Source organism: Rhinolophus ferrumequinum (genome assembly GCF_004115265.2).
Source record: "Rhinolophus ferrumequinum isolate MPI-CBG mRhiFer1 chromosome 15 unlocalized genomic scaffold, mRhiFer1_v1.p scaffold_54_arrow_ctg1_1, whole genome shotgun sequence".
Lineage (NCBI taxonomy): Eukaryota > Metazoa > Chordata > Mammalia > Chiroptera > Rhinolophidae > Rhinolophus > Rhinolophus ferrumequinum.
The window spans coordinates 14,611,514-14,637,831 of record NW_022680357.1 but is presented as its reverse complement, the minus strand read 5'-3'; the positions used below and the strand labels follow the sequence as shown (position 1 = coordinate 14,637,831).

The 26,318-nt window shown below is 51.7% G+C and overlaps 1 protein-coding gene across 1 annotated transcript in view; it reads right to left on the bottom strand.

Moving 5' to 3' along the window:
- XYLT1 (xylosyltransferase 1) overlaps positions 1 to 26,318 on the bottom strand; it is a 287,617-nt gene that overhangs the window by 10,669 nt on the left and 250,630 nt on the right. Inside the window, exons 6-9 of the mRNA XM_033101272.1 lie at positions 24,020 to 24,100; positions 11,417 to 11,633; positions 8,746 to 8,922; positions 4,486 to 4,748 (exon numbers count right to left, since the gene is read on the bottom strand). Coding sequence (XP_032957163.1) covers positions 4,486 to 4,748; positions 8,746 to 8,922; positions 11,417 to 11,633; positions 24,020 to 24,100 — 738 coding nt within the window. The remainder of the gene's footprint in view (positions 1 to 4,485; positions 4,749 to 8,745; positions 8,923 to 11,416; positions 11,634 to 24,019; positions 24,101 to 26,318) is intronic.

Below are 26,318 nucleotides of genomic sequence, written 5' to 3'. Positions count from 1 at the left end.
CGTGCTTGCTGTCCCTCGCCTTCCATCAGAAATCCTGCTGTGTCCACCTGAATCCAGCCTCTGCTCTCCTCCAGTCACTGCCAGCATCCGGTCCAAGCCACCGTCGTGCCTGGACCTTTGTACGAGCGTCCTCACTGTCGCCCTCTTACTTTTGTCCGCTGTGACCTCTCGTCGTAGGGGCCATCTCCATCCTTCTCGGCTTACGTACCAGAGGCTTTGCGACGATACCATCCAAACTCCTCACGTGGTCTGCAAAGCCCTGCTTCTTCCTCTCGTCCCATTTTGTCTCCCTCTGCTCCAACCCACCACCTTCTGGCCACGTGGACCTTAGTTTGGATTCCACGTAGACATTATTTTGGATTCCTGAACATATGAAGCTCGTTTCCACCTCAAAGTCTTCACACAGGTTCTCCTCTCTGCCGGGAAGACTCCTCTCCTCAGGACTGCATGGCTGGCTCTGTCTTATCATCCTGCCTCAGTGTTACCACTTCAGAGAGATCTTCTTTGCTGACTCTTACGTCACCCACTCATTGCCCTCATGTGACGCTACCTCCACCCTCAGCCCAGCATTTATCCCTATGGATCTTTTGTTCCTAGTTATGCGTGCTCAGCTCCGGTGTGTCTTCACACTAGAATGGGAAGGCTTTGGGCTCAGGGCCCCGTCTGCCTGGGTCAGGGCTGAGTGTCCAGGGCCCCACACAGAGCCTGACACATGGCAGACGCTCAGTCAATACTTGTTGACTGAGTGAACGTTCTAGAAGGATTTTCTCGCTGAACCCTTAGCTTCTAAGGTACGTCTAGGATACATGTAACCCGGGACTGAACGCAAAGCCTTCTGGGACCTGTCTTGACTGTAGATGGCTCTTAATTAAAACTAAGGCGGGAGTTAGTTACAACGAGAAGTAATACAACAGGCAAGGTGCAATGCAGCAGAACCTAAGGACGGCTCAGACGCCATCACTGGGCCAAAAGGGGGGGGGGTTTCTTTTTTTTCTTATTTAAATAAGGTGGGCATTGGAAAATATTAGGGACTCACAAAAATCTAGATTTCTGCTTTGTCTTGAAAAATGGGTGGCAGCTCCCAGTCTACGTCCCAATCGGGCAGGGTGGCCCGGTCAGCCCCCTGCAGGGGTTAGCACTGGCTGACACGTGCTGCTGGCCTGGCCCAGGCGGACACTCAAACGTGAGCACCCCTGATAAAATACTGACATCCTATCTCTGCAGGGTGGCCCACAAGCAAACTTTACTTCCCTGTTCTCTCAATCTGCCATTTCGAACACTTCTACGATGAACATGTGTTATTTTATAATGAGGAAAAAAGTCAATAAACATGGTATTTATGAAAGGTTATACCAGACGCCATTTGCACGAAGTACCCGGAGAAAAATGAGACTCTTGAAATCCAGTTTTCCCCTGCTGTTCCCCCAGGTATCCCAGGGGCAGGAACTCACTCTCTTCTGCCTTTGGGGGTAAGGGCCCTCCGTCCTGACCTATTTGTGGGCTCACATTCACAAATACATCGGCTTTGCCCACAGCTAGGCACAGTGGGTCTAGGAGAATAAAACATGAGCAAGAAGGCACAGACTCCTAGGCCTGAGGTACCCGGATGGCTCCCTTAATCCCAAAACAAGTACCGGGAGAAAATTTCAACAACCCTACACACATTGGAGGTGTCTTCTAGAATTTCCTATAAGGTCATGTATCGTATAGGTCCTGTGAGGCCTGGGATTCAAACTCTTCTTGAACGACAGCCCGCTGCCAAGCGCCGGCACTGTGCTCTGTCCTGGGGGTTCATTCAGCAGGCAAGGATTCTGCCCCCAGACCGGCCGGGGGAAGGACCTTCACCGCCGACCTGGACCCACGGCCCTGCTGCTGCACCAGTGGGAGGGCTGGAGGTAAGTCTGAGTTACTTTCAGCTGGGGACAGGGAGGGGGTGGGCTCTCGGGGGAAGCGCTCAGCAAGCTGCACAGAGGCTGCGGGGGTTGCGAAGGACCCTGAAGCCCAGGAAAGGGCGGGCTGTGCGGGGACAGTAAGCAAAGGAACGCACGGAGGGAGCAGGTCACACAACCAGTTCCGGAGCGTGTAGCTCACACAGTAGGCTCTCTGTTGACTGGACTGCTTTTGGCAGCTGGATAATAATGGCAAGAACACCCACTGAGCACTTGGTATGTAAAACACTGTTAAGATGGAGCTAATAAAAACACACACCGTGTCTCCCTGAAAAGTAAGACTAGCCGGACCGTCAGCTGTAATGCGTCTTTTGGCGCAAACATTAATATAAGACCCGGTCTTACTGCAATACAAGACCAGATGTTATGTTATATTAAAATAAGACCGGGTCTTATATTACTGTTTGCTCCAAAAGGCGCATGAGAGCTGATGGTCCAGCTAGGTCTTATTTTCGGGGAAACACGGCAGGTCACTCAGGAGGTCTTTTTGTTGAGGAAGATTTCCTTTGAACCTCACAACAGCTTAGGCTTCTGATTCTTCCTGCTGCACAAACAAGGGTCGGAGAGGTGAAGGACTTGCCCAAGGTCAACAGAATTGAGTTCCAACTGCAGACCCTGGGGTCCCACTCCCCACGGGGCTCCCTTCAAACTAAGTTGGACCCTGCAGGGAGAGGGGCAAGGCTGAGGCCGTGAGGAAACAGTGAAAACTTGCTGCAACCCTGCGGAAACCCAGCTGGCTACGCGCGAGGCCCCAGCCTGGAAACTTTCCCATGTTTTCCGAATTTTAGGGAACAAAATAATTCCTCAGGAGAGAGCTGAGCGGGCAAGGAGGCACACGTGGGGGAAGGCTCAGTGGAGAGACACTGATGGTAATTTCTTTAAAAAGGAGGTGGGAGGAGAAGGGAGAACAAGAGAGGAGGAGAGTGATTAGAGGCACTTTTGGAAATGCATCCTAAAAAAGTAATCAGAAAAGAGAAGAGGGGGACAAAAAGGTTTTCTGCAAAAAGCGAGTCATCAGAACATTATTTACAATGGTCCATTACTGACAATAGCTACAGGAAGGGCTGGATGAAGCTCATTCTGCAGTTTTTACTGGAATACCAGCGGCATCAGAAAGGACCGTTGGCATCACAGCAGCTGCAAAGCTGCCCGGGAACGGGGGGCTAATACTCTGATGCCAAGTGGGAAAGCAACAGCACACCTGACGCCCTGCAAACGCGCACACGTCTGCGGTGCACACGGATGGCGCGTGGGAGAAACGCCACAAAATGCAAAAGGCCGCTCGGCTCAGGGAAAGGTGAGGGGGGTGTGGGGTGTTGGGGAGGGGGTGTTGAATTGTGTTCCTACCTTGCCCTCTTCTTCCCCTATCTTCTAGAACACCCTTTCCTCCGTGTCAACTGGTACCCGCTATTGGCCGGTGAGATGGTTCTAAAGGGTCCTCTGAACGTTTTAAATCGCAGTTCTGCATCTGAGCGATGCTTTTGGTTATCGTTTTAGGTGTGGCAATGAGAGCATGGTTATGTTTTAAAACAGGAGTCTTTCATCGGAAAAACCGAAGTGTCCTTCGATAGACGATGGGATAAAGAAGATGTATACATACACAGTGGAATACTACCCGGCCATGAGAAAAGATGAAGTAGGACCATTTGTGACAACGCGGATGGATCTTGAGATTATCATGCTCAGTGAGATAAATCAGATGGAAAAAGTCAAGAACCATATGATTTCACTCATGTATGGGATATAAAACTGAAAGCAACAAACAAACAATAAAAACTGGTAGACACAGAAACAGCATGGTGGTTACCAGAGGGGAAGTGGGGTGCAGGGAGGATGAAGAGGGTAAAGGGGATCCAACCCATGGTGATAGAAGGAGAACTAACTCCGGGTGGTGAACACACAACGCAACAGACAGGTGGCATATTAGAGAATTGTACACTTGAAACTGGTATGATTTTATTAACCCCAATAAATTTAATAAATAAAAAATGAAAAAGGAGTCTGTATTTTTCAGAGATGTCTATTATTTATGGCTGAAACGAGATGCCATCTGGGCTGTGCCTCAATCAGCCTGATCTGGGAGGAGGGGGAGGTGACCCAGGATTGGGCCCGAGCTGGTCCCCGCTGGAGCTGGGTGATGGGAGCCTGGGGGTTACACACTCCTCTTTATTTTGGATATATTTGACATTTTCCGTAACAGGAAGTGAAAAAAAGTTCTGTTTGCTCATGGTTACCTCCCATTTAAGACAAACACAACTATACAAGGGGACCTAGAACTTCCATCTAAACTACACACACTGAAAGGAAGTCGTTGGGTAAACATCACACCTGCTATTCTGCAAAGGAGAAAGGTGAGGCGGGCTTAGACCGGAGACGTGCTCTGAACGCTGGGACACTGTGTGGATGCCTTTTAGGCAAAGGAAGAGCGGGAAAAGCCTGGGGTGGAGTTGCAGCCCCTAAAGCAGGGGAGGGCCCCTGGGTGGCTGCCTCCTTCCGGGTCCCGCCACCCGCACCGCTCTCCCCGCCCCCGGCTCACCGGCAGCTGTTCTCCCCCTCCGTGTGCAGCGACGTCTCTGCCCGCCGGAGGCCCAGGCGGGCGAAGGAGTGGTACAAGGTGAGCGTCACGTCGCTCAGGCTGTGGACGCCATCCGGCTCGTCGTACACGTTCTCCCAGTAGGAGCGGAGGCCCGGGGTGCCTGCAGGGTAGCTCCCGTACAGGTAGTGGTCCAGCTGCCCGATGATCTCCTGATTGACCACGGCTTCGAACTTGCGGGCAAAGAAGGTGGGCCGGGCGGTCTGCTGTGCTCGTGGGAGAGAAAGACGAGCTTCAGCAAGTGGGGCGGGGCGGGGGCGGGGGCGTGGGGCAGGGCTCCCCCCGAGCGTGACGCACTAACCCCTCTGTTCTCCGTTTCCTCCCCTGCAAATGGAGCCGGCAGTCAGGGTGTGAGGACGTACCGAGTATTAACTCGTTGGTGAAGCATTTAGAGCCACGATGGGCACGCGGGAAGCATCATGAAACGTTTCTTAAATAAATGGCATCCTAGATGTGTGTGGCTGGGCTGGATCTCAGAAACCATTTAGCTGGAGGTCTAGGGCACGTACAGCCTGCGGACATATTTTAATTGTCCGGCAGAGTGTTTTAAAATGGAATTAGCTGGCAACATTTAAGAAGCAAGAAGAGTTCACAGAAACCATGTGTGGCTTTTCCCTGTACCCAGAAACAGGTCTGGCAACCTGGGGCCATGTTCCTACATGGTAACAGCTGGTTAAAGCAAACCAGCAGCTGTCCCTTGAGAGGGGCATGGTCTCTTCAGCGCACCAGTCCCCTCCATTCCCCATTACCCGCTGGGTATTGTAGTCTGCATCTCTGGAGGTGAGGCGTAGGAATCTGTATCTACAAAAGCTTCCCTGGTGATGAGGGGGCTGTGTTTGAGGACCCTTTGTGCAAGCCACGTTTTCAAGGAGACTGAGGCCCAGAGAGGGAAAGGGACTTATCCAAGGTCACACAGCAAGGTAATGGCAGAACCACAATTAAGATCCAGGGACCAGGATTAAAGAAACAAAATACTGAGCACCTGTTATCTACCAGGTCTTACACTATAACCCGGGCAGGGATCAACACACTTTTTCAGTAAAGGCCAGGTCATAAATATTTCCAGCTTTGCAACTACTCCTCTCTGCTGCTATAGTGTGAAAGCAGCCACGGACAGAATTGTGAATGCATGGGTGTGGCTGTGTTCCAATAAAAACTTTATTTACAAAAGCAGGCAGTGGGCTGGATTTGGCCCAGGGGCTGGAGTTTGCGGACGCCTGGTCTAGGGCTATGGAAACAATTCGAACACAGCCCCCTCCCTTGAGGAGCTTATGGTCTGGTGTTACTACTGACCTAAGTTTGGTTCTAGCACTGTTTTTGCTACAGTGGATTCACAGCAACAATGACGATATTTACTGAGCACCGTCTATAAATGCAGGGCATTGCGTTTATGTCAACCCTTCTAATCCCCGCAACAATGCTGCAAAGCAGGTGTTAGGATTCCCATTTTGCAGATGAGGAAACTGAGCTCAGAGAAGGGAAGTCCTAGGTACGAATTCACATAGCTGGAAGATTTGAACTCAGATCCGATGCCTCTGAAAGCCCAGTTCTTTCGGCTGCACCATCCTAGGATCTAGCTGCTCACTGAGGAAACTGGAAGCCCCATAACAAGTACGCTTTGCATTATTCTGAACGTCCCATGCTTTCCCTGCTTCACGAACCCATGGGACCCCCTGCCTCTGTGGTGGAGGGGAGAGCTCAGTTCCCTTACAGTAGCACTGAAACGACAGGCCACCTGGTTCAAATCCTCTCTGCTGCTTTCCAGCTGTACGTATATGTCTTTTGGACAAGTCACCCAGGGCCTCAGCTTTCTCATCCTTAAAATGGGTATAATAACAAGGGTACTCAGCATAGTCTGGCAGACAAGTGTTAGACGCTATTCTTATCTATTATCAGCAGCCCTCTTGAGCCTACTACCTGGGGCTTTTAAATCTTCATTTTCTGGGGGCAGAGAACTGGACTCAGTAGAGGGTAGCCCCCTTTCCTTGTCTGCAATTCTTTGGTCATAGCTGGGTCTTCTACAAGGGCACGTTTCTCCATTTATCGTTCTCTTCCTCGCAGTTCTTTGAACAAGAACCCTGAGTTCCTCACAGGCAGCCGTGTCCTGATTCTAGATATTGGGGGATATTCTTGGTCTTTGACTGTGAAAGAGCCGTGAGCTCTGAGAGACCCCGATGTCCCCAGATGATGGAGCTGGCATCCAAATGCTGCCGCCAAGAGGCCAAAAGGGCAGAGCTTCCAAGAACCACCCTGGCTGTGCTCTAAGTGATGAGGTTGGCAGCGAGGACGATGACGGGGCCTCTACAAAAGTGGGAGTTTTTTTTTTTTTTTCCCCCTTTGGAATAGGTCACATACTCTTCCTGCAACCCTCTTCCTGCTCAGCAGAGCCTTTCTGCATGGACAATGGAGTGAAAATGTCACCCAAGTTTATGCCTAAATTAACATGGGCTCGAGGAGGTCCCTGGGTAGCTCTCAACCTGCCACCAAAAACAGGTCTTAAAAAACAAAAACAAAAACTCAGTGCAGCAACCGCTTATGGAGGCAAAAGACGGTAGGTGGGAGCCCTTAGGGAATGTGAATGACGGGTGGAGCCCGCTGTGGCTTCTGCGCCTGTGTAGACACGAGACCAGGAGGGCAGTGGGGTCTGATGCAGAAAGCCCAGGGCTGGACCTGGAGACACGGGGGCGGGACCTCCCACACCACCTACTGTGTGTCCGTGAATAAGTCAGCTGCCCACCCTGTGCCTCAGTTTCCCCCCGGCACCATGGAAACAATGCCTACCCGAGGGAAGCCGATGCCCACAGTGGGCCTGGCACACAGCCTACCCCTGTGCCTCTGAAACACACGAGCCTCCCAGTCCCCTGGGAGGGATCATGTTTGCACGCTGATTCTGACTCAGCAGGGCGGGGCGGGGCCTGAGACTCTGCATTTCTAACACGCTCCGCTGGTCTGGGAATCGAGGGGATCGAGGCCCGGAGACTGTCAGCTCCACGCAGGCAGCCCGTGACCACCTTGGACGGCTCAGGCGCCTCAGACTTGGTCATCAGCCTGGCAGCGCAGCCCCCGCCCTCCCTCCCTGGGAGTTATCGGATTGGAAGCAGCACACAATCCTCACATGGTGGCCCGGGCGACCTCGGAGTGACGTGTTTAATACTTTGCAGGCTTCAGTCTGTGCTCTCTGCAGCTGGGGTGGGGATGGGTGGGCCAGGCGAGGGGGAGAGGAGGAAGGAGCCCAGGCTGGTGATCTCCTGAGCGGGAGGGGTGCTCACGCAGGATGGAAAGAGGGTGTCATCCTGGGCAGGTGTGGGGGCCCAGCCCCCTCCGGAGCATTTACCACCCTCCTGCCTCTGCTCTCCCTACAGCTGGACCTTACTAGGTGGTGCAGAGGTGCCCGTGAAGGCGATGACGCCTGAACCTCTTGTCACTCCTTTAGGCTGACAGAATGCGGTGGCTGCCCTCCCTTCAGAATTTCCCAAAGCGTGATAAATCAAAAAGGAAAGTTCCTGGACTTCCCCAGACTTCGGGGGGGGGGGGGGTTAGGGGTGAGTTTGCCCCCTGTGGACATGTGGCACGTGTGGAGGCATTTCCGGTTGTCACCAGTGCAGGGGGCTCCTAGGTCTAGTGGGAGGAGGCCAGGCACGGATGCTGCTAAACACCCTCCAGTGTCCGGGGGCCCCCCACCCTCAACACAGCAAAGAATTATCCAGCCACAAGGTAAAGAGCACCGAGGGGGGAAACTCTGCCCTAGGTAGTCTCAGGTTTGTACCCAGAAATGCGTTTTTAACAAATATTTCAGGGGATTCTGATTGAAAAGCAGTGTAAACAAATGGACATGAGTATGGCCTTTGGAAACGTTGGGCTACGTTGGGCTGTGTGACCTGGAACAGCTTTTTGATCTACCTATGCCTCAGTTTTCCTATCTCTAAAATGGAAATAATAATAATTAACTACAATTATTATTACAATTATAATAATTATCATTATCTATCTATCAGGCTGTTGGGGTTAATAAGTTAAGGAGTCAATACAGGCGGCGTGGGTAAGTGACCAACAGATGCTGGCTCCTGCAGATGTTGTCACTATTCCTATCCATAGTGACAGCCAGGGTTGAAAAGGGCGGGAAGGAGGACGCCAGGCCTGGCCTTGGGGCCCCGCAGAGCAGGCTGGGGAGGGAGGTGCGGGCGTTGGCGGGCGGGGTGTCACCTGGAAGCGATGGAAGTCCTGCGGCTTGAAGTCGTTGGGGGAGCAGCCGCACCAGTCCACGATGTGTTTGTACTGGCACTTGCAGCCCAACTTGCGGTTCCAGTTGGTGACGCGCAGGTTGTTGTCCACCATGGTGTCGCAGTGGGGGCTGTTCTCCAGGACTGTGTGGAAGAAGGACTGCAGGGGAGAGAGGGGCCAGCCTGAGCCCTCGGCAGCTTCCTGGGAACAGGCTGCGGGGGCCGCCGTGCCCTGGGGCCCCCTGACTGTGAAGATACCCTCTGGGAGCCTCATCTAGAACAGAGGGTCTGCCAGTCGGGTCCTGCTCAGGGCCCAGGGGAGGTTCTGCCTGAAGGGGTGCAGTGGTGTGACTGCAAACCAGGGAGGGGTGCGGGGGCTCACTGTCCACGGTGCTGAACCAGGGGCCATCATTTCCCCTAATCCTAAGACTCTTGGCCAACCTCTCTGAGGAACCTGACAAAGAGGCCGTGCTGAGAGTGAAAAGACAGACCAGAGGGAACAGACGTGGTTGGAGATGCTGAGAGAGATAGACAGACAGACGCTGTGAGGCTGACTTCTATTTGGACACTTTTATAATAACCCCAGATACCAGAAGACACCTTTCCCCCTGCGCTCTGCTCCCTGGGGGAAACTACGGGGGCATCCATGTGTGCCTGTTCTAAATTTATGGCACAGCCCCCAGATTTCTTCGGAGCTGGGCCCCTGGAGGTGGTCTGGGAGAAGGGACGGCAAGGCGGGATGCTGGAATGGAGGAAGGTGGGGCCAGGAGGGATTGGAGTGCAACGTGCCTGTGTGTGCTGGGGCAGGGCTGGGGCAGAGAGAGCCAGGCTTGGATGGGCATCTTAACACAAGCCCCAAACAGCCTCTTCTCAGCGGGCGGGTGCGTGGGCCAAATGAGGCTCCAGCCACCACCCCCAGCTGACCTTGCTGTGGTGCTAACTGATGTGCCTGTGAGCCTGGATTTTAAGCTTGAACTGTCTGCAAGCCCACAGAGGAGTGTATTCTCCATCAAGTGTGTGTGGGGGGGAAGCACCCAATTACTGATTGCCCTGTGTCCCTTCATAATGATACAGAAATTCCCTTCAAGGTAATGGATGAGGAGGTTATCGGAATTGAGAGAAAAGGTGATTTTTGCTGAAACAGGATTAAAAGCTGATTACTTAACATGTGTGCAGAATAGCAAAACCTGATGACGAGCCCATCACCCCTCGCGGGGCCTGGCACTGCCCCAGGTGCTGGCGAGGGACGTGGAAACCATCAAATGAGATCCAATGTCTCGTCTGGCCTGGACACACACAACCTGAGTGGTCCGGAGATGGGGCACAGCCAGGAAGGCACGGTGGACCACTCACCGGAGGGGTTGGGGGCTCAAAAGGAACAGAACCAGCTCTGGAGTTTTCTGAGGTTGGAAATTGGGATGCAAGTGAGCTGGAGGTCAGGGAGCCAGACCCGCTCGGCCCAGCTCTGAGAAGGAGGCTGTGGCGCGTCAGACGTAACACGTCAGCACTGGGGCCCTGCCCACTTCCAGGTGGGTTTGAGAACAGTCTGCAGGCCTGCACGCCAGGGCTCCTGAAGGGGACTGAGTGTGTTTGTGACCTCCCAAATTCACAGGCTGCAGTCCTAATCCCCCATGTCGTAGTGTTAGGAGATGGTTAGGAGGTGAAGGTGGAGCCCTCAGGCATAGGGATCAGTGCCCTTAAGAAGGGGGCCCCGGGACGCTCTCTCACCCCTTCCGCGATGTGAGGACAGAGAGAACTGTAGGTAGCAGGCCGTCAGCAAGGCAGTGGAGGGCCCTCATCGGACAGGCCGGCACCCTGACCGCGGACATCTGGCCTCCAGATGGGAGAAGTGAATTTATGGTGTTTATAAACCACCACACCTATCGGACTCGGTAGCCTGAACTAAGACAGCTTCCCGCCCTGAGGTCTGAAAAGTGGTGTATTTGTGAAAGCTTCCGAAAGCCAGCAGGAACTGCCGAGTCCCAGGCATTTGTGTGGGTCCAGCAGAAGCCCTGGCTGGCTCTCGTTGGAACCCCTGGGATTTCTGGTGTAACTGACGAGGCCAGCACTGCTGCCTGTCTGTCAGGAAATGACAGAACGACATTCAGACTTAGAAAAGGGATTCCTGGTGTTGAGAAAGTTGTCACTCCAGGATCGGTGACTGCAGAGGAGCTGTGGACGGCAACATGCGTGTGTCCTGCAAGGGCCAGCACAGATGAGTACAGCTGTGCAGGTTGTGCACTGCACAACTCTGGGGCGGGGTACCATAAACACTGCAGGCAGCAGAGGTTCGTGGGGTTTTTTTTTGTTTGTTTTTACAACACTCTTCTAGAAACGGCCGTGTCTTGTTCTAACGAAATCAGTATTTTGTGATGATTTTATGACCCTGGGAGCCAAGTGCCTTGAGGAGGGAGGGGCCTTGTCTACTTTGCATTAAGACGCTGTGCATTGTGGGTGGCAGTTCTGCGGGAGACCACCGGCTGCTATGATAGCAAAGTCCCGCGAGGTCCCGATACCGTTCTCCGTCTCCCTCTGGAGGTTTGGAGCACAACCTACAGGACCCAGCATCGCTTTGCCCAAAATTCAGTACCTGCTGGGCTGCAGAGGTGAGCGCTGGCCCCCACCTTTCTCAGGAATGTTTCCTGGACACTCACCTCGGCAGGAAGCAGCGTGTAAGAGTAGAACTGCTTCATTTTGGTCACCAGATCGTCCGTGGAGAATGTCACATACTCCACAAACTTCCTGTTCAGCAGGAACCAATCTGAGCCGCCATCCACGGCAATGCCCTCGGGGATCCGCCTGTCCCCCAGGCGCCACATGTGGGCGTCACACTCCAGGAAGAGCCGGTCCAGGCCCTGTTTCCGGATGAACCTGAACGAGACAAAGAAGCCTTTAGCCCAAAGGTGCCCTGAAAGAGGGAGCTCCGCCCAGAGGCCAAGTGACATGGCACAACACGGCAATCAAAGCATTTCTTGCGCTCCTACTGTGTGCCAGGTACGTAGCTGGGGGCTCTGTGCATAGTCTGTCACCTGGTCTTCACAGGTGAGGCAGGCCACTCTGTCCTCCGAGGCAGGTACTATCATTACACCCATTTTACAGGTGGGGACACTGAACCTTAGAATGCTGTCCACTGCACACTCGGGTGGCATCTGCAATCATCTGCGACACCTACTTCCTCTCTAGAGGACTCTGACGTCATCTTTCCATCTTGCCACGGACGCCTTGGCGAACGCAGCCTGTGGACCCCCAGCTCAGAATAACGCTCTTACATCAAAATAGATAGGATTACAGAATATCAAAAAAAAACCCAAAAACAAACAAACAAAAAAACCACCCAAGTTAGAATACAGGCAGGCAAGCGCCTTTTGCTTCACACCTTAAGTACAAAATTATAAAATATTTTTTAAAACACCAAATTTATGATAATTATGTGTGTTTCTTTCCTAACACGTGAAATAATGAGATCCGTGGCAGGTCTAATAGCCACTGTAATTGTGAAGAAGCGGTGAGCATAAATGATATTTAGAGGTATGTGCATGAATTATAATGTGATAGGAAAATATGTGATTCCTGCTAGCGGTTCCTGCTGGCACTACTGCGGTTTCTTCCCTACATTTAGCTAGATTTCGGGGAGAGCTCAGTGAAAATAAAGATCCTTCTCTTCCCATTCAAAGCCACGGCCCCGTGAATTCTGCCCACGAACCCCGGGTGGATAACTCCTGCCCTAGAGTGTGGATATGGACATACACATAAGGAATTCCGTAAGGCGGGCTGCAGAGCTGGCACGTCCTCTTGTGTGGATGCGGAAATCAGAGGCCAAAGGGCTGGTGCAGTGGCTGTGCTGGGAGGCTGGACAGAGCTAGAGCCCAGCCTTCCGGCCCAAACAGCGCCTCTGCAGTGAGCATTAGATGCACACCTACTATGTGTCGGGTGCGGGGCAGGGAGGACTAAGGATGACCCCTGCTCCTCAGGAACGAGCTGCCTGGATGGGAGCTTAGTCTGGCTGTCTCCCGACTCAGGGACCCTGCTGTTCCTCCAGCTCACACAACATACTATCACGCATTTCAAAGTACACAGTCCAATGGCACAGAGTTCCTCCGCGATGCTGTGCAACCACCGCCTCCATCTAGTTTCAAAATACTTCCTTACCCAACGGAGACCCCATACCCAGGAGCGGTCATTCCCCATTGCCTGGCCCCTCTTCTGCCAGCCCCTGGCAACCTCTAAACTGCTTTCTGTGTCTATGGAAAGCAATCAGAAGCCTCAGGTATCCCACACCCTGGTTTTGTTCCTTCCCTAACACATCCTTCCATGTTCAAAACCCAAGCTTGGTCTCATATGGCCAAAGCGGTTAGGGATCTCTTTGTGGGAAAAACCTGGTGAAGGTTTTCGTTACACTCATATCACCGCACAGACACACAACGCAGCTCTAACTGGCTCACTAAAAGGAGCCCCGAGTTTAGGAAAATAAAATCCCACCTTGACTTTGGCTGGTGCTAATTATACAATAATGTCCAGTCGGTGCATTTAACCATGCCTAACACTTTACATTTCAGAGAATTTACATCAAAACTTACGTGGGATCCAAGACTAACGGAGAAAGAGAAGGAAAAGAAACACAAGCGCAAGGACTTGCAAATTTTTCTTTCCATGGACCAGTTTTTTAATTTCATGTTCCATTATATGGGATAATAGCATCGTCTTGCAATTTTAATGTGATATCCCAGCCCATAATATCTAAATACAATATTTATGCAGCAATCTCCAAAATGAAATATTCATGGGGTTAGGAGATTGGTGGCTGTATTTACTGCATTCCAAAGCTGATAAGCTGCAAATGCGTGCTTTGGTTAATTGTGAGTGAAAATAGAGACAACCGATTCCCAAGGTCTCAGGAACGTTTCTGGGTTGAGAGGGGCTACCGGCACGGAACTGGGTCTGGACTGGGAAAAGGTGGTGGCACAGCCCAGACTCTGAATGTCTGGCGGGTGGAAGGAATCAGAGTGATTTGCTCTTTCACCTGCTCTGAGCATTTGCCATGAATTGAAAAGGTAAAGGTCGGGAATCGAGGTAAGTCAGGACCCCCCTGGGTGTGCCTTTTCCCACGTGCGGGCTGGGCTCATCAGTAACGGGTGCCTGGCTCTCTCAGCTGAGGGAAGGGGGGACTGATTTGCAGCAATGGGCCCAGACACAGGAGGTGACCAGTGCCGCTCTCCTCCCTTCTGTTCCACTTCCTGTTGACGTGGTTACCTGGGGCACCTGGGTAGGTCAACAGATGGAACCATAAAAGAACAGACAGCAAAGGAGCTGGTTTCGAGTCCTCCCTCTGCTTTCACAGACTGTGAGATGTGGGCTGGCTTAACCTCTCTGCACGCCAGTTTCCTCATCTGTCGGATGAGCCCTGGGACACCTGCCTGATACCTCCCAAATCAGCTGTGAAAGAGCGCTGGGTGATGTCGCCAAAGGTCCTTGCACAGGGTTTGGTGCACGGTTCCAAGCAAGGGCCTGGCCCAACCATCAGCCTTCTTACATGGTGATAACCTCTCTCACACCCCTGGTCACCCTCTCACGCTTTATTTTCTCCACAGCGTTTTACACTTTCAACGTCATATGCAAGGTATTTATTTCGTTCATTGTCTATTTCTCCTGAGCCCAGAGGGGTCAGACATAATTGTCTGTTTTTGTTCACTGCTGTAACCTTAATTCCTAGAATAGAGCCTAGCACACAGCCGGTGCTCAGTAAATATTTAGAGAGTGAATAAATAAAGGGAAGAATAGCAGCCATGCCTGTCAGGTAATCAGGAAGTAGCAGCTGTTAGCTAACCAGGTATCTGATTCTTCCAACACACATTTGACAGACGAAGGAACTGAGTCACAGGAGGGTTACGTCAATTTCTCAGAGTCACACAGCTAGCAGTGCTGGACTTGAACCCAGGTCTGGATGAATCCAATGCAAGCTCTTAACTACTCTGCCATTCTTCACCTGTCCCGCTTCGCCAGGTCCCTCCAAAAGGATCCAAACGAAGGATCTGAGAACGTCTATTGCCCCAAAAAGACACTGTGCAGAAATGACAGAACCGAAACGGCTCATTGATGCTCTTGGAAGACCTCACAAGGGTTTCTGTCTCCACAACAGGCCGCCCAAGGGCAAACCTGGAATCGCTGGCTTCTGGGTTTATCTCTTGGGATGCACCTTGCAGGGTACGTCTTCCTGAGACACCTCCACGGACCCAGAATGGAACAAAGTCGCAGCTCAATAGGATTCTACCAAGAGGTCATGGGGACCAAGTCTACTCAGCTGAGAGCAAAGGAAATCAATAGGAGGGGGGGAGGGGACCTGGCTGTCGCCTGTGGGAAAAGAGTTCAGTTATGAAAACATCAGGGGCCTTTGGGAAGGACCTCAGGAAAGGCCGACAGTGAAGAAGTCTCTCCATTCAATCCAGCAAACTCCCCGGTGACAATCTCGGCGTAGCCATCGAGTGTGAAATTATTCCAGGAATGTCTTGTCCTATAATGAGTTCTAAAAGGAAGAACTCTGCCCCTCAGATTGAACAGCGTGTTTGAACAAGAAGGAATGTAAGCGATCAGCTGATAGAACTAATTCTACAGATTAACACACACACACACACACATACACACACACACACACCCAGAGGGACGTGTGCTTGTAAGTCGTCCAAAGTCACAGGGCCTAGAAAAAATAAAAATCTCCCCTTCTTCTCTTTTCCTGCTCAGTGACCTGTCACCGAACCCAGGTTACTCCTTTAGCGTTAAGTACAACCTAAGCATTTTAGTTAAAAAATGAAGTCACGGGACAAAGCATGAAAACCGCAGTGTGTGAAGCCAGCCAGCTGTGGGACTGGCTCCCACGTGACAGACCTCTGAGGCAGGGGCCCGGCTGTGGACTCTGGAGCCAGACTACCCGATTCAGGTCTTGGGTCGGCACTAATCTTGGGCTGCCTGAGCCTGTGATGGCTCCGTTTCCCCCGTGGAAAACGGTGATTGTAATAAATGCTGCCTCCCAGAGCCGGTGTGAAGGTTTAAATGAGATGATACATGGGGGAGGGCTTAGCCAAGTGCTCAGACACTAAGCGGTCCATAAAGGGCCGCCAAGACGCTTAACGTCTTTCCTTCATCAAGCTAGAAAATTTAAATTTCAACCCTTCTTCTTCTTTCTCCTGTGACATGGTACACAGGTGTGTTATGTACGTATAGGCCACCTCCAGGACTAAGGAGAGACGCTCTGTGCCGTGAAAAGCGGCGCTATTTCAGTACCAAGGACAGAAGCCCAAAGCCCCCCACGATGAACCCCATCTCCCGCTGTTATTCCAGTGAAGCAGTACCCATGGCTGTGGTGGCAGAGGTGACAAGTGTCACGGGCATCCTTCCAGCTCCGTCTGAATCCTGTGACTACAAAACCATCCCATCTTCCCCGGCCACCAGCCACTGAGGATTCAGCTCCCGGGATTCCCGGTGCGGCAGCTCCACAGGGGCCCTGCTGGCCATTTGTCACAGGCCCAGGGTGGGTGGGATGTGTCCCTTCCTGACCTGGGCTGAACTCAGCCGTCATGTCTCCACTGTGCAGCAGCGGGGAGAGCAAGGGGGCTGGCGGGGGTGGCGTTCCTCACTCAGGACGTTCAATACTCCGGGTCTATGTGCTGAAGATGTGGTTGGGAATACGATGGACGTCACCCTCCCCTTCTCTCTCTTCTAGGAAGACAGACAGACAGACACACAGACAGACAGACACACACACACCCCAGAAATAGTCACCTCTACCATTTACTGAGCACTCGCTACTTCCTAGGCCCTGTTCCTCACACGCAATATATATTCTCTTGTTTAGTCTCCACCACAACCCTATGAGTTCACTTTACAAATGAAGGAACAGAGACACGGAGCGGGAGAGTAATTTTCCAAAGGGCACACAGCTGGTTAGTGGCACGGGTGGGACTCACAGCTTAACTGTCAGGCCCTGGATTCCCCTTTCTTGGCCACAGGGCTTTACCACGGCTCTAATAAATAAATAAAGAAGTAGACACAAAGAGCTACGAGACACATTAATACGTAATTAGATGTTTGTGGTTAAGTGCTACGCAGAGTAACTCAGAGTGAGTGCAATGACAGAAAATAGAGAGGCAGGGACTTAATTAGTGAAGACTGTTAGGGAAAGCTTTGCTGAGGAGGTGGCATTTATGCTCGATGAGAAGGAATCAGTCATCTGGAGAGTTGTGGGGAAGAGTCTCATAAGCTTTCTCAGACACAGTGTGTGCAAGAGCCCAGATGCGCTGAAAGGAGGCTGAGCCTACAGCGAAACGCTCAGCTTCACCAGCTCACTCAGGAGGAGACCAGCCGCAGACTGGCGGAAGGAACGTATCATCCGTGAGCCCGTGAGGCCTGGACAAGGTGGACACGCCACAGGCCACTCCAAGAATGAGCGCAGAGGCCGGGGGTGCCAGACTCCGGAGCCAGACTGCCCGGGTTCCACTCTGTTCCCCCACTTACAAAGCTGTGTGTTGATGAATCTCTCTAGCCTCAGTGTCCTCCTCTGGAAAATGGGCACGATGGCGATCATGGGTTGTCAGGAGAACTGAAAGAATCAGTCTGTAAGGCATTTAGGACAGCCTCTGGCACACAGTAAACCCTCCACAGGTGTGACTATGACTCCACGCCCCGTGCAAAGGAAGCTGACTGGGGTTTGACGTTCCACGATGGCAGGGAAACAAGCCTGAGCAGAAATGCAGAGTCCAGGGCCCAAATCCTGCACCCAAGAGTCCCCCCGCTGGTGGCCCATGCACTTCACAGCACTCAGGCCCCGAAGCAGCTTGCAGCCTCCCAGAATCTAAAGGTCCGCTGAGCGGCTAGTGGGTTTTCCACATTTCACACATTTTTAAAAATAGCGTTTATTGCCTTTTATTCTGATTGTAAAAGTAATGCATACGCTTCGTAGAATGCTTGGAACACAAGAAGAAATCAAAGAAGGGAATGAAAACCATACTCTGACTCTCAGACACGATGCTGTGAGCCTATTTTCCTTCTGGTCTTTTGTCTAAAGTCAATGTGTATTGGTTGGAAAAAAAGAGAAGTTCCAGAGTCGCCCTCAGAACCCACGCGGACGCCAAGAGAGGGCACACACAACTGGGTGCGTCCCTGCACGATGCCAAGCGCTTGTTGACATGGCTGCCATAATTAAGTAAAGTGAACATGCAAACAGTGATAAACCCACCTCTTGGGTGTCAGAAGAACTAAAGGGAAAGGCAACTGCTTTCCCCGTTGGAGATGCGATATTAATTATCTCCTGACATCAGTCAGGGTGAGGAGACAGCTGGGGAGAAAGCCCTGCTCCTGATAAGCAAGTTGGCACCGAACGGCCTCCTGAAAGCAGATTTGCTTGGAGGAAGCTCCTGGCCAGGCTCTTGAAGGAGCTGCCAACTTCTGGCTACACAGTTGCCTGTTTATACATCAAGGGAGGTTTGGGTCTGAGGATTAGTTCAGTATCAGAGACAACAGGCGGCCAAAGGTGCTTTGGTGTTTTCCTAGCACCCAAATGGGGAGTGCTGCCTGTAGAGGGTGGGGCCGGGGGTGGGGGCAGGATCCAGACCTGGGAACAGGAAGAAACTTGCAATGTCACTTCTGACCTGGGGGCTGGGACCTGTCCTAGCTTCCTTCCTTTCCATCTAGCCTTCTTACATTTGAAAGGCTCGTCGTTTCCCTACGAGTTGCAGAATATGTTTCTGAAATGTTAATCCTTTGTATACCATCTTCAAGATTTTTCTCCATCATTATCGCCAGTGCCACCACCACCACCATCACCACTGTCATCAACTTCATATGCACAGCTAACTGTTCCAAGAGCCTATCCATATAGTCACTCATTTTATTCTTACAACAACTCTGTGAGGTTGGTCATCATTCCCATTTTACAGATGGGAAAACTGACACCCATTTTACAGATGAGAAAACTGACACAGGGTGGTTGATGTAACTTAGCCAAGGTCACACACCTAGCGAGGGCTTAGCCTGTGAGCTCCGCATTCAGGAGCCAGAGCCTGGATTCTTCACTGCTATGCTATGTGGTTTATGTAGCATCCGTATGAGAACTCCCTTAATATTTGTCTCGAAACCACTTTAAATTGCTTCAACTGCTTTTTTTCTAAACGTAGTCTTATTCTAAGCACAATATCCATGAAGTCATGGGCTAGATGGGCTAATGTGATACATTTTTGTTGGTCCACATACGATCAATACTCACCTTTCCCAGAGTGCACATGGATGAACTCCCCGGAATAACCTTACACATCACTGGTAAAGCATAAGCACACTGTGGGAAAGGCTGACCTGAGAAAGTTGGGGGAGGGGCTGACTTCCGTCCCCCACTCATTAAAAAAAAGATTCTCCTTTAAGGCTTGAGAATATTGTTCTTTTATCTGTTCACCCCAAGAACTTAAAACTACGGGTCTTCTCAGATGGAGTCGCTGATCCTGGGGCGATAAAAGCACGTGGCCTTGAAAGTCAGACGAACTGGTTCCCACCCCAGCTGTGGGACCTTGAGCACCTTACAGCGACTCTCCAAGCCTCAGTTGTACTCATCTCTAAACTGGGCTAACACCTGCCCAATGAGGCTGGAATGACATAAAGCACCTGGCTTGGGGCCTCCCCATGGTCAGTGAGGACTCTCAGTCACCCCAATCCTGACTTCACTGCCGGATTCGATTAAGATGAGAAAACGGGCGCCTGGAGAGTCCAAGTCCTTTGTCCTGTAGCAGAGCTGGCTGTGCTCCAGCGCTCACGCTCCTACCACTCACGACACCACAGGGTCCCAGGGTTACGCCTCAGTCCCAGGGCTAAGCACCCGGGTCCCTGGTGACCCTGAATTAGGTGGAGAACTTGATCAACCCAGGCAGGAAAAGTCCCAGAGCAGACGGGAAACGACTCTTCCTTCCCATCTCCCTGTGAGGGGCCCGTGCCCACTCCCTGAGACTTCACCAGGCTGCAGAGATTCGGGAAACCTGTCTCATGTTCCCTGACCGTGTCCTCCGGCTGTGAGGGGACCTGGGGCTCTGCCTCTGCTCGCCCTGTGGAGCCTGTCTGGAAAAACGTACCTGTGTCCCCCGCCTTCAGTGGATCCAGTCACTGTATTTGGGGTGGAAAGCAAGAAGAAACAGTGAACACAACACTCCCCTTCCTTTAATTACAGGAACCGTCAGGACCAATTTGGCAGCTTTTAAAATACTAGTTTGCCTTTATGCCATCTCTTCGCCGCGGGAGCTGGGAGTCCAAATGGCGGCTAACGGCATGGTCCTGGGGACGGAAGGTAAACTCTGCCATTAGAAACCACGTGGCGGTACAAACGGAGGCACCCTGGGGCCTACTTTGTCCCTCTCTGGTTGCCCGTGTCCCTTCCCATTGTTGTCTTTGAAGTTTTCTGCTCCGGCCACACGGCCTTTTACAAGGGCTGGTCCAGCAGCACGGAGCATCAGAACGGGAAGGGACCCTGGAGACCATTTCGTTCACCCCCTTTGTTTTCCAAAGGGAGAAAATGGAGCCCTGAGAAGCAGAGCAGCTGCCTGGAAGCCACACAGTGTCCTGGAGGAAAGCGGGACCAGAGCACAGAGAGGCGTCGCCAGGCAGGGATCCTGGGCTTGGGCTCTGGGGACACCCTCCCCTGGCGTCCGGACCCTCCCGACCGTGTGGGCTTCAGTAAGCACGTTCTCTCCCCTCTCGGACGCTCAGTGTCCTTATCTGTAAACGGAGACTACTAAGTTGGGAAGGGTCCCCAGCTGCAGCCAGAAAATGAAACCGATACAAAGGAAACTAGAACTAACACAAGGGAAGTTCAAGGGTGAAGGGGATCCAAAAGTACAAACTTCTAGTTATAAAATTAATAAGTCCCGGGGGTGTCATGCATGGTGACCAGAGAGTAAATCTTACAAGTTCTCATCACACAAAGAAACCTGTAACTATATAACTAGACTTGATTGTGCATTATCATTGTGTAATATACCGGGGGTGCCAACAAAAGGGACACATTTTAAGACATGTTATCTATGTGGGACTTTTCGAAATTGAAGTGAATTATGGTAACAATGGTGTTCGCTGAAAAGATGGTGTTGATCAAATGAACACTAGTGTCGTTCATTGTGTAATATTACAATTTTAATATAGTCTTTCTCCTTTCTTAAAATACATTTTTTTGGCACCCTCTGTACACAAATATCGACTCACCATGTTGTACACCTGAAACTAATATAATGTTGTCTGTCAATTATATCTCAATTTAAAAAGGGTTCCCGCCAGTGAATTACGTGGCTATTTAATGTGATGTGTTTATTTTACTTTAACCCTGTCCAGGAATAAAACAATTAAAAAATTAAACGCACACCTCTCCGCTGCCCCCCAGAAAGCAGTAACAGAGTCAGGGCTTAATGATGTCATTTGAGCTTCTCGATTCAGCCATATCTGAGGTCAGATACTGAGATTGGAGGTGCATTCTCCAATAGCTTCCTTTACCCCCTCAGGTAGTTTGGGCTGGGTTTCTGTCATCTCCCACCAAAAGCCCCCTTTCTAACATGCCGCCAGTGCAGACACCGGAGCTAAGCCACGCCCAGCTTCGCACACGTGGGGCAGACAACGGGGTGTGTGCAAGATGGGTGAGAGCTCAGCTAAGCAAGAGGAGTGACTGGCAGATGCTGGCTGACTTTACTAGTAAATTAAGGCTCAGTTACTGCCCTGGATTCGTCTGAGTGAGAGAACACCAGCTGAGGACTCGTGTGTGTGCGTTGGAACCTGTGAGCTGTTCTGTCCAGAGAAGCCCTGGGTTTTAGGGTTTTAGAGGGAGCTGCAAGCCACATCTCCTTCGCCTGAGCCTCTATCCTGTCCCAGGCCATCGGGGTACCACCGTCAACCACGGATGCTCGTCAGCTACACGGGAAGTACTCACACCCCCAGAGGGACGGCTCCAGCCCATACACCACCGATTCCTTTCTGTCACCAGCCATATCTCAGTCCTGTGCGTGTCATGGCAATGCCAGCAGCGGCACTGCCACCACCACGACAGGGCGTTGACTATACATCACATGTCTTTCAGGCAGCATCTCACTTAGTCTTCCCGGCAACCCCATGAGTGTAGGTCTATTAATATTTGCATTGTACAGAGAAGGGAAAAGGCTCAGAGAGGTTCGGTCACCTGTCCAGTGCAACACAGCGGGACCCAGAGGGACAGACCTCCAGCCCAGGAGGTGTAACCACAAAGCCCAGGATTTTAACCGTTGTGCTAGCCCCAGTTCCTGTAACTAGTGGCCAGAGAATCAATCCTGACTCGGCGGAAACAAGAATAGTAGGGTGGATGTAAGTCAGACACTTCTATCAATTTACGAGGGGCTCCCTTCATGCGACTTTGTTTGCATAAAAAACCATGCAAGACCAGGTTACCTAGAGGGGAAGAGGGGTCTTCATTCTGTACCTAAGGGTGGGGACATGAATATGTGAGCCGGTTTTGATAACCGACCACCTCCATTGAATCTTGTTCAGCTCTATCTACCTCACTCCCGTGGGCTTTGGGGACAGAGACCTGGGTTCAAATTCTGGCACTCTCCAGCTGTGTGACCTTAGGAAACTCATTTAGGCTCCCAAAGACCTCCCTTCCTTTTCCGGACAAATGGGGATAATACTTCTTATTTTTTTCATTGAGTGTCTCTGTAAGAATGAAGTCGGATCCTGTATGAAAAGGGCCTAGCGGGGAGAACACAACACACAGCGGCTATAATTCTTTTCCATCCACCGAGGCCTCTCCACCCTTAGTGGCTGGAAAGTACTATACTGATCTGTACTTGTGTGTGGAGAATCTAAGTCTGGGCTCCTTTTAAATGGAAAGAATGCAGTCGCCGCACACCGGGGATGGACAGCTGGGTGAAATCAGAGTTAAAATGTTGGAAAACGATAGCACACAAGGACCCCGGGGTTACCTCTCAAAAGCTCAGGAAGTGAAGCCCACTGCTTCTTTTGTCCCTACCCTGCTGTGGCTAACTGGGGAAAGGGAGTCACGGAGCCAGCCGAAACCACACACCTGTCAGCAGTGGCAGAGAACCCCGAAGGCAGACACGGCCATTTGAAATGCCGACAGGGCCAGGTAGGGAAGGGGGACAGGTGAGGCCCACAGAGCACTGTCTACGATCCAGCTGACAACTGCCATGAGAAAACTCAGGCACCGAGTTAGCGGACCTCCTTATCTTGTAAGATGAGCTGAAATCTGGATTTTCATGGGAAGTACTGCTATGTTTAAATGGGGCTATTGATTTTCCAATGAAGTACCTGAATTCAAACCAAACCAAGCCAAACCAACACGAGGGCCACACAACACACAGGAACGAGCGAAAATCATCCTATGAGCTGCCAGCTTCTGCTCTGAGGTCAACTCTGGCAAAAGGCTCTCAGAGGTCAGAATACTCCCAGGCCATTCTGAATGGTGTTTGATCTCCGGAGGGTGGAGCCAATCATGTGACCTCCCCTCCAGGAGCCACTGGAGACTGTCCCTTCTAGCTGATCACTGGCCATGGAGATTCAGACTCAGCTCAGAGAGCCAGACTGCAGTGATGCCATTTGGCTTTGCTCATTTTGACGAGGCAGGCACAATGGGTCCAGATCGGGCGTGGGCAGCTCGAGTCCCTGCCGACATCTTGGGCAGCAAGAGTGAGGCAGTGGTGAGGGCACAGGGCTGGAGTCAGGGTAGTTGAGTTCAACTCCATGCTGACACGAGACTCGTTTCCACTAGGAAGTAAATTCCAGGAGAGTGAGGATTTTGTCCTGGTCACTGCTACACGGAAGTCTGGCATGTGCTGGGCACTCGGCAAATGTTTGCTGAATGACTGTCTGACCAGATGATTGATCTGGGCACATCACTTAAACTGTGGGCCTCAGTCTTCCCACCAATAAAATGGGAATCAACAATGGCTGCCCTCCTTACCTTGAAGAGTTGCCATAACGAGATCATGGACTCACAAAAATGCTTGGGCGAAAGCTTTAAAAGGCTACTTGTATGACATGATGGGAAGCATTTTTTATGTCCCTTGTCCTTGGCCGACAGGAAGGACCACTCCAGATCCCACAGGGAAGGTGCGAGGCCCACCCGTACCTGCCTTTCTCTCATCCTCAACTTTTTTTCTGGCTGCACCAAACCAGCCCAGGAGGAAGCCCCCAAGTGATCGCTCAGACCTTCATTTCCAGTTTGCACAAAGGTAGGAGGAAAATGTATTTATTACCTTGCATTGTCCCGGCCGTGTGACTTCAAGAAATTCATATCTCGGTAGCGGGAGAGAAACGCCACCAGCTGGTCATTTGTCCTGTGGAAACAGACAAGAGGAGAGTCAGGCTCCTCCAGAGACCGTGGAGAACTGAGTTTTGGCTTCCTTCGTTGTCACAGAAAACAGGATTCCTCCTTCTTTCACACCACACAGGCTGATAAGGCATATTCTTTCATGAGTCGCCATCACTGGGCTTCCCCCGCTGTATTAAAATGGACTGTTTGTGTGTTTGTCTCCTACCTACTCCACATACTGTGAACTCCTTGAGGACAAGCACAGTATCTTATTTGTTTTGGACTCTCCAATGCCCAGCACTGGGTTTGGAAATAGTTAAGTCACCAGTGAGGAGCTCAATGCCAGCTACATAGCAACCCCGGGGCCTTTGCACGGGCTGTGCCTGGAAAATTCTGCCTTGCATCTTCCCATTCCTAGCTTGCTCGTTATCCAGGTCCCTTTGCAAATGTCATCTCATCAGAGAGACCTTTTGTGGCCACCCAGCCTCACGTCGCACCGGTAACCCCCCCTACACCTTTCTCATACCCCTCTGTACTTCGCTACCTTATCACCGTCAGAAAGCATTACATTTGCTCACATTAGGATGTACGTTCCATGAGGACAGAACCTAGTCAGACTGGCTCATCACGGGCCCCTAGTCGGAGCTACGGTAACGTTTGTTGGACAAATGAATGAACACCACGCCCTCGGTAGTTACCGGGCAACTGATTTGAGAGAGCTTTAGAAAAGATGAAGTGCAATACAAATGGATGACATCGTTCCAGGCATTGTTATCCCAAATTTATCGCCATCAATCTCGGCACCAGCAGTGTAGTCACAGCTAATCAGCTTGTGCATACAGCTGTGACAGTATTTTAAAAGGCAGTCACGTGGGCCTCCATCTGCCAGAAATGCAGTCGCCTCTTTCCGCTGCATAAACCCAAACAGGTAAACGGTGCTGAAGTGACAGCTCCTTTATCATCAGGCTTCTCTGCTCAGCGATTTTTACGTGGGAGGAAAGGGTTAACCATTGTTTCAAACTGGGAGACACGGGAAGGCAGTGGACAGAAAGGGCATCTCTGGGAATGGAAGGGAAGCTAGACCTTTGGGACACAGGGACACCTTAGGAAGGTGATGCCTGGGCTCAAGAAGCCGAAAGGTCTGGAGACAGGTCCCAGATCCACATCCAGCTGTGCATGTCCACAGGTAAATCACGTGACCTTCTATGACCTCACCTGGCTGCCCAGCAGACAGTACGCTCTCCGTGCATATGTTGTGAACGGATAACCAGGTGGATTTCAGGGCATACAGTAGGTACACAATAAATGCAAGCTGCTCTACACTTCGTCTCCCACCGTCTGGTCTGAGCCGCCCCCACCTCTCCCCCTCCTTCATTTCCTTGCAGTCTCTCCCTGCCAAATCCCCGTGCTGGGATTGGATAACTCAGGTTGGTCAACTCATGATTCCAACGGAAGGGGCCACAGAACAGGTAAGAGATGCGGCAGTGAAAACAAGCCAGCTCTGCTGTTGTCCCACCCCGTTACTGAAACAAACACCCGTTTAAAACCAGCCGTTCCAGCAGCGGCAGACTCCAGGACACCCCCGTGTGTCTGCAGGGAGCTAAACCCCACACGCGCTTAGCAGAAAGCTAAGCCCTGCAGGTGGGCACGGAGGGGAACCCTGGGGATGGGGACGCAGACAAAGGCTCGCCCCACGTGTCTGCACAAGGGTGCATCTTGGCGTGGACAAAACCCGCTGGCACGCTGCAAGGGCAAGCCCACGCGTGCCCCATGCTGAGTTCCGGTTGCTTGTGGGCAGAGGGCCTCCTGAAGTCGCCCACAGAGGTGGCAACTAAATCCGCCTATAAAAAAAACGACAGCAAGCGCCGTGCAAACCTTAACGAGGCCCATTGCCTCTCCGCGTCCCAGCAGTTCCTGTCTACCAACCCGCTAGCTACTCTCCGCCACAGTTCATTATTGTGCTCCCGATGAATGGGGGGACAAGTTAACCTATGAATGGGACCCTGGCAGCGGGAATAATAAGCAGGGGCCTCTCGGTGGGAGGACGGGAGGGGCCGGGCTGGGGTTCCTGGGCCTCCTCTCAGGAAGCCGCAGGCCTCTCAGGGTCAGCGGCTGCAGCTCCATTTGGCAACCCCAGAAACAGCCTTTCAGGGCCCCGGGCTGGGGCCATTTTCACATTAACTGCTTCACCAAGTCCCCATCTGACAGGGATGAATAGGCACTTAGCGAATTTACTTAGCGAT